Source organism: Clarias gariepinus, chromosome 27, assembly GCF_024256425.1.
Source record: "Clarias gariepinus isolate MV-2021 ecotype Netherlands chromosome 27, CGAR_prim_01v2, whole genome shotgun sequence".
NCBI classification, from domain to species: domain Eukaryota; kingdom Metazoa; phylum Chordata; class Actinopteri; order Siluriformes; family Clariidae; genus Clarias; species Clarias gariepinus.
In genome coordinates, this window is record NC_071126.1 from 16,677,691 (window position 1) to 16,686,387 (window position 8,697).

At 39.1% G+C, this 8,697-nt stretch overlaps 1 protein-coding gene across 1 annotated transcript; it reads left to right on the plus strand.

Moving 5' to 3' along the window:
* The first annotated feature begins 1,389 nt into the window (after positions 1–1,389).
* hey2 (hes-related family bHLH transcription factor with YRPW motif 2) lies at positions 1,390–8,416 on the plus strand. Its single transcript, XM_053488527.1, has 5 exons — positions 1,390–1,570; positions 3,830–3,908; positions 4,011–4,094; positions 4,270–4,351; positions 6,732–8,416. Exons 1-5 carry the CDS (start codon positions 1,488–1,490, stop codon positions 7,265–7,267), a joined length of 864 nt encoding a protein of 287 aa, XP_053344502.1. The 5' UTR covers positions 1,390–1,487; the 3' UTR covers positions 7,268–8,416.
* Positions 8,417–8,697: the final 281 nt, after the last annotated feature.

Consider the following 8,697-nt stretch of genomic DNA (forward strand, 5'->3'; position numbering starts at 1 on the left):
TATTGTATTAGTATGGTTTAAATGGATAATACAAAAATAAGTAGAATAGGCCTCGATATCACCCAATCTTCATTCTCTTAGTGTTGTTTCTGTTATCTAGAAACAAAAAGGGATATGACACCATTTGGGAGGGTGTCCTACAGTATTGCTACAGTATGGATGGATTATGACACAATGAGCCCCTGGACCCGGCATGCACAGGGTCCCAACAGCTCCATTAAGAGCAAAACTCCCCTCACTGAAAGAGACACAAATTGACCATGTCGTTTTGTGTCACTTTATGGTCATTCTGTGGGTCTTTGATGACTTTTTGCAGTTTTTACATCTCCGTGAAAGTTTTCTGTCTTGTCATGGTCTTTTTATTTGTGAATTCTTTTGATTGTGTAAAGCTGCTTTGCGACAATGGCAATTGTTAAAAGCGCTATACAAATAAAATTGAACTAAAATTGAAGATTTTGTCTTTCTTTGTGTTACTTTTGCATTGTTGCTGTCTTGCAACTTTAATGATTGTATTCACTCACTCACTATCTATACTGCTTTATCCTGTATACAGGATCGCATGGCCTGGAGTCAATCCCAGGAGACTTATAGCACGAGGTGGGATACACTCTGGATGCGGTACCAATCCAGTCCATCGCATGGCACACACATGACACACTCACACACTTGTTCACACACTATGGGCAATGTTGGAACGGCAATTAGGTTAAGTTCAGCCTTTAATCATCACATATGCATTACTGCAAAGTGAAATTCTTTATTCTTTGCATGGACAGGGTTAAGGGCCTGGCTCAAACCTGGCAAAGCTATGGCTCAAACCCCCAGCCTTCCAATCTGAAACCCAATAACCTACAGCCCTATCCGTTTGAGCCACCTAAGCCTATTTTGCTTGTCTTTTTGGACTGTGGGAGGAAACTCCATGCACACAGACCCGAGGCGGGGATTGAACCCGGACCCCGGAGGCACAAGGCCACAGTTTATACTTCTACACCACAGTGCAGCCAGGTGCTTTGCAATTGAAGCCAAGGGGCCACACAGCCAGGTAATCTGTAATTCAATAGCTCCTGCCTTCCTACTGCGCATCCTTTTCTGCCCTTGTGAACTCTTAGTAATGCATATTTCTGACTGCTGAAAATGGTGTACTTTACTGTTTAATTATTATTTTTGATATTAATACATTATTTTGAGCACTATCTTAGTCAGCTAGCACAAAATACTGTTGTGTGAAAATGTTGTGGTTTTTTTTCTCCCCTCCTGCTGTGATGTGGGCGTTCCCAAAAAAAAAGTGGGATAGTGGGCGTGTCCTGTAAGGGATGTGGGCGTGTCGGGAAAGCGCCCGAGGCTCGAGCGCTCCGTGGGAAAAGCAGCTCAGAGGGTAAAAGAAAAAAAACACATCAGGCAGACAGGCGCGCGCGCGCCACGACCAGCTGTGCGCACATCGCTCGCGCTCCGATCGCTCAAGCCCTGAAGCACGCACTCGCGCCGACATGAAGCGGCCCTGTGAGGACAGCACATCCGACAGCGACATGGACGAGACCATCGACGTGGGCAGTGAGAATAATTATCCCGCGTGAGTGCATTTATAGAAGGATAGAAGTTTTATACCGTGCATGGCTTTAAATGAGGAAGAAACGGAGCTGCGTTTCAGTTTTGGAAGGGCAAAGGCAATTCTTCCGGCTTATATAGTTCCTGTGCATTTCTTACATATATAGACCTGAAGTGGGTGATGAAAGTGTTCGCTCTTATTTATGCAATCAAAATGCATTAAAAACTGACGTGCAAAAATTACTAAGCATAGTAATAACTAAGCATATACCATCATAAGGTCTTAAATGGTTGATTAGCATTTGTTTATTGTTTAATATTGATCCTTATGCGTGTTTGTTGAAATTAAAAGAGAAATAATTTCTAAGGAAATCTGTATAGGAAATGACACACTGCAGAAAAAAAATTTCTGCAAAAGCACTATATATCAAGTGCATTTAACAATTGCTCTATACTTTTTTATTTGTTTTTCATATTGTATGTAGTAAAAAAAAGAAAGCACCACAAAAGTAGACAAAATGCAACACTGTTTAATATTAGCAGGCTGAGATGGGTATTAAAGAAGAACAAAAACTTGCTTTGTAGGGTGTCAATAATTCTCACTCTAAAAGTGACACCTTAGTTCAACAGGTGATCTTGCTATTTTATTAGTAGGATTTTATAATAATTTATTCCAATTTGATATTATCATGCATCCTATAATTCCAGATTAACATCCATGATGCGATTCTTAACTATTTTAGTCGAACACTGAAAATTAAAATAGTTTAATGAACTAATGTAAATAACATTTAAACCGGCATAAAACAAAAGCAACAACTATAATTAGTTTTTTTTTATAGTTTAACTTGTTTAGTCTTAACGTGCTACAGTTAATTATACAGTTAATTTCCATCCTTAGAAAGAAATTCTTCTTTTCTTTGCCTTTAATCTATAAAAAAAAAAAAAATAGATAACGTTGCAAAATTTTCCCCATCATTTATATTTAAAATTTTGTACACATGGACATGTGGTGGGAAAATAGGCAACACTATTACAATAGGAATCTCGGTAGCATTTCTGCCATACACAATTTGTATCATACTGTTATGAAAATGCAAGCGTGCTATGCATAAGTAACGCTCACAATGAGAATTTGTAAAACTTTGACAAACATTTTACCATTTTAAAGATACATGTGCTTTCAATTACCTTGTAATTATCATATACGTTTAAACACTTGATTAAAAAGGTATCACAATATCCATATCTTAAAAATAAATTTAGATGATGTATCGCGACCCATACCAAATGCTAAGGACACCATCTTAAACTTCTGGATTCAAATTAAGAACTGAAACAACCAAATCATTTTTGTCCATTTCTTTTGAAGGGTGCCAATAATTATCCAACTGAAAGAGGCATTTCATTCAGGTCCTAATGCAATACTTCAAGATTTAATTTAATCCTCGTGGGTTTTATCCTGCACTCTGTAAATTATAATAATAGCCATTCTTTGATCCATAATATATTTTTATTCAATTAATTTTAACAATAATATTGAATAAAGATGATAAATAAAATGAATCAGTTTCCAGGAACTGAAGAACCATTTGAATTAGGATTTATGTCCATTAAGCTTGAGTTTTTATATAAAAATAAATAAGGTAATAAACAGTGTGTCACCTCACCTGTAAGATTCAATTGAACACTGTAAGAGTTGATTGAGCAATGTGAGAGTTGATTCGTTGATTCAACAATATGAGTCCATTCAATGTTGTAAAAGCTGAAACAGTCTGTTCAACACTAAGATTCGATTCAATGCTGTAACAGTCAGTTCGTAACTCTAAGTGTCAGTTCAATGCTGAAAGAATCAGTTCATGACTGTAAGAGCTCTTTCAATGGTGCAAGAGTCGGTTCCATGCTATAAGAGTCAGTTCATTACTGTCAGAGTCGATTCAATGCTATTAATTCAATGCAATGTAAAATTACTATATTATTGTTATTATTATTATTCTGTTAACACTGTAAGTGGCAGTTCACTTTAAATATCTGTTAACATAAAACTAATCAGAAAATGTACAGTGTGTAGTTCTTTAGTTAAATAAAATCCTAATATATGGTGGCTCCCTGTGGTATAAGAGGAATAAAACATTTCACGGTGCTGATATTAGAAAAAGATGGGAGAGGTAAGAGTAGGTCTGCTTCGTCCCTTTATCATTGATTGTTGTCCTCTAACAGCACACCCGGTCAGGTTTTATTTGTCATTTAGTCAATCCATTTCTCTATATCTTTCTCATTACAGCCAGAGCACCAGCTCATTTCTGAGATGTGCTTCTCCCACCACCACCTCGCAGGTCATGGCCCGGAAAAAACGCAGAGGGGTGAGCAACTCAGCATCCACGTGAATACTACAGATAACAGACGTGTATATGAATATGCCGTGAGAATATTAACACCGCGGTGCTGATTTATTTTTCCCGCAGATAATCGAGAAGCGACGGAGAGACCGGATCAATAACAGTTTATCGGAGTTGCGTCGCTTGGTGCCGACTGCTTTCGAGAAACAGGTGAGTGTAAGAGAGAAATGATTAGAACTGATATATGTTGGATATAAGCCTTAAATTACATTTTCAGGAATATAAGTCAGCCAAGTCAAGAAAATAAAAATAATATGATGAATATTATATTAATAATTATAATTATATCATATTAATATGTATTATAATATTTAATAATTTTTAGGGCTCTGCTAAACTCGAGAAGGCTGAAATACTGCAGATGACAGTAGATCATCTAAAGATGCTTCAGGCTACAGGAGGAAAAGGTAAAGAGTTAATTTACTTCCTCTCTCCCTCTTCCTCTTCCCCTCTCTCTCTCTCTCTCTCTCTCTCTCTCTCTCTGTGTGTGTGTGTGTGTTGTGAAACACGAGAGCTCGGCCTCTTTCGGCTCAGATTAAAGGAGTGGAAGTCGACGCTAATGGCAGGATTGAGCCCGTGGGAAAGCGCAGGCAGGACAAAAGCATCACTTGACCCCGAGCTTGTGTTTGCTTTGATAAACCAGTGGGAGGCGAGCAGGCCGTATTCACACAGCCCACCGCTGGGGGTGTGTTTGCGCTTTACAGCGAGTGTAAACTCGGTGCACTGGGGAGACAAAAACAAACACACAAGCGGCCCAGAGTGTTCGGCGCAGAGGGGATCGTTCCATCATGCTTCACTCTAGGCTCCCTGAAGCATTTATTTTAGATTAATTTGAGTAATAATAATGATTTCATATTTATATTATAGCACTTTTTTGTCGATCGTGCAAAAAACTGACTTTAATGTTATTACATCTCATTTATTTCCACTCCCACTTAAGAACACACACACACACACACACACACACCTTCCACCTGGGGCATCCCAACCCACCAGCATGGGAAAAGCTTTTTGTATGTTTTATTTATTTATTTGTTTGTTTGTTTGTTTGTTTATTTTAATGAAAGTTTTAAATAATTAAAAATTTTGAATCCTTTCGTACCAGCAGATTTCACATAAAGTATATCATTTCCAATTTGAAAAATGATTTTGGTCTCGATTTTGGTTCTACTGTACATATCGACGTTAGATCTATTTTATTATTTGAAATTAATTCTGTTTAATAAGTTTAACGTAAACATACTGTTATTTATTTTTCTTTGACTGACATTCTGGATTTTACTTAAGTAACATTCCAGACCTTAATTTAAATATGTTAAAACGCAAGTATTTTTCTTCCATGTAATATTTAGATTCTTATTTAAAAGCTAGATGCATTTCCTGTCTTTAAGTCGTCACATGAGTACGGTACCACTAAAGAGCAAAGCAAACACACACATACACAGAAAAAGGGTAAACAAAAACTTTCTGCCTTGAAGTGCAAAATGCAAAAGCAAATAAGGAACACAAATACAAAAACACACCAAGACGTTCTGTCCGTAAGTGCAAAATGGATCAATTATTAAAAATTCTTTCAGCCCTAAAATGCACACACTTACGCACACACATACACAAAACAAACAAACAAACAAAAAAAAGGCAACAAACAGAATCAGTCCTAAGCCTAAAAATGATGGGAATACACTAACAGTCAAAAACACCTTCGTCTTTCCAGAATAAATTTTTTTGCTATGTTATAAACCAGTACTGAATTCCTCCAAAATTATTTTCCGTGTCTTCTACTTATGATTATCTGATACTTATGATCTTTGACTGGTACAGTATATCATCAGCCACCTTCTTCCATGGTTCACTACACTGTCCTCCTGCAAAACAAGCAAGACTGTAGTTTAATGATGTTATTAGTCTTTTGGCTGCCACAGCCGTCCATCCGACCCACACGCACCTTGGCACGGGTTTTACTCTGGATGCCCTTCCTGACCCGACCCAACCCAGCATTGGGTGGGAATTGAACCGGGCCTTTCGTATGGCAAGCAAGAAACCACTGAGCCACGAATCAGTGCCTCAAGACTGTACTTTAATGACGGTCTACAATTTAGATGTAAAAATCTTAAAAATGTTTAAAATGTTAGGCTGCAACTTTTTAACCGTCATGTTTGTTTTTGTTTTTCTATGGTCATTATTATTGTTTTGTTGTATGTGCGTTCCTTTCATGTCTTTGCATTTTGCACTTCAGGTGTAAAAGTTTTTGTCTTCTCTTTTGTTTGTGTGTATGTTTGTTTGTGTTTTGCGGTTGTGTACTCGGCAGGTAAAAATACACACAAAAAAACATTTGTATTATTATATCAACATATTTACATTAAGGGAAGAATTTCCACTCAGGTGAACTATGTGGCTTGAAGAAAAATAAAAACCGGTCAATTAAAGCACTTTTAATTAAATGTTATTTATTGGAATAAAATAAACATAATATTAACATGCAAAAAGCCGAGGCTAATTGTTTTTTTATTTTATTTATTCATTTATTGATTGATGTATGAAGGTGTGTAAGCATCACTAAGAAAGTGATTAAACCTATAATATCTTTTCGAAGTCACCTTGAAGAGTAAATGTACCACTCAGCTGCTTCCTGCGATGCTATCGATGGTGTCTGTATCTCATTTGCTTCCTGCCATGTTATCTGGGGAATGTGTACAAATGTCGAATCCTCCACATCAGGAGGTGACTTCAATATACAGTACTACACTTTCTCCATGCTTAACCGTGCTTTCTCTTTTTCTCACTCAGGTTATTTCGATTTCCATTCCCTGGCCATGGACTTCATGGGCATCGGTTTCCGCGAGTGTCTCACAGAAGTGGCCCGCTACCTGAGCTCGGTGGAAGGACTGGACTCGAGCGATCCGCTGCGCGTCCGCCTCGTCTCGCACCTCAGCAGCTGCGCCTCTCAGCTCATCGCCTCATCCATCGCACACCACCCTCAGGCCCTGCACCCGCTTCACCCTCTGCACCCGCTGCCCGCGGCCTTCCTGGCGCACGCCGCGCCCTCGTCCTCGTCTTCATCTTCAGAGCCGCATCGCTCCTCCTTCTCTCACGCCGCCAGCATAGCACCGCCGCTCTCCGCGTCGCTGCTTTCGCTCTCTGCCACCTTCCCCCTGTCGTTTCCCGCCGGATTCCCGCTCTTTGCCCCTGGCATGACTTCATCCGCGACCATCAGCCCTTCCATTTCCAGCTCGTCCGCGTCGTCGACGTCACAGCAGAGCAGCTCAAGCTCCAGCTCTGCTAAACCGTATCGGCCATGGGGGACTGAGGTGGGAGCTTTCTGAGAGCCTGGACTAGGAACTGTTTACGCTGCACTATCAGTGGATCAATGTTCACACACGGATGATTGTTTGGTATTTTCAATGAAATGGGCGCGCGGTTGTCTTTTGTTCATCACCCATGGAGAAATACCACAAGTTTTTATCTCACACAAACGGCACATGATCGGCTGATGCTGCTCTGCAGGAAGGTGTGACTGAAACACAACTCAGCAACTAAGATCTCAGTAATGCTGAATCAGATCCAAGCTCATTGGGATTCGAACTCACAACCTTCATCACCCTTAATGCTGAGCTCAATGTGTTCTACCTGAACGATCGTGCCTGTGTATGCAGCCCCAGTGCAAAATATTACAAATCATCTTTATGATGTAAACATTCTTAGTTATGTTAAACATTGGACAAAACACATTAACAAGCATAACCATGACAGGGTTCAAATATCACAAGGACTAAAAACTGCACTTTTCATTCCATTAAGGAAAAGATTTAATGAGAAGCATGGATCATTACTCGTTGCCTAGGCTATTACTTCTCAACTTTAAACAGGTTTCCGGTTTTCCATCTTTATATAAATTTCATGTGATTTGGCTTCGTGTCAGATTACACACGCCCATGATATAAAGGATGTGCATCATCAGGTACCACCTGATACGATATCGTTATAGCTCGTTATCACCGAGCCTCCAAATCGATTTGTATTGCGATTCTACAAGTATCACGATTTTATAAATATCCTGATTCGATAAGAATTTTTTCTCAGCACCACCTGCAGGATCATAGAGGAACTGCACCATCAAATGCAAAACCATATATAATCATATATGAATTCAAATAAAATAAAATAAAAATCAGTTTTGGTGTCAGGAAGGAGAAATAAATTAGTTGCCTCAACAAAAAAAAAAGAAATTTATATAAATACAAATAACAGCACAAGTAGAGTAGATTCACTTAGGTGCATATCTCCTCTTAGTGGAATCCTTTTTGTGTTTTTTATTTTTAGACTGACACATGCTGTAACCAATCAGGAAGGAGTATGCGATGTTCAGTAAGGACGCACCTAGACTTTCCCTCTAGACACGATCGATTCGTACTGTGCTCGGGTTCGATTGCACTCCAAATCAAACGCCCCCACCCCCACATCCCCCCCCCACCCCCTATTGCACAGCATTCCCATTAGTTATATTGTTTCTTTCGTATTAATTTCCCATACAGTAAGTGGCGGTAAGCTGCCCATAATCACCGGGCACGATACGCAAATGTAATGTTATGGGATCGAGACCTTAGTGTGAACGCGTCCTTAATGTTGTTTCTAAATTTGCTGTTGTGTTTTTGCTTCGTTGATGTGTTTTGCGTTTATGCAAAGAAAATAAACAATATTGAAATAGGATCACCTGCTCGTACACGAACCAATCTATCCCAACGAATTTGATTTC

Coding starts and splice junctions, on each gene's coding strand:
- hey2 (XM_053488527.1), top strand. CDS start 1,488: ATGAAGCGGCCCTGTGAGGACAGCACATCCGACAGCGACATGGACGAG. Junction 1,571..3,829: donor AGTGAGAATAATTATCCCGC/GTGAGTGCATTT, acceptor TTCTCATTACAG/CCAGAGCACCAGCTCATTTC. Junction 4,095..4,269: donor CGACTGCTTTCGAGAAACAG/GTGAGTGTAAGA, acceptor AATAATTTTTAG/GGCTCTGCTAAACTCGAGAA.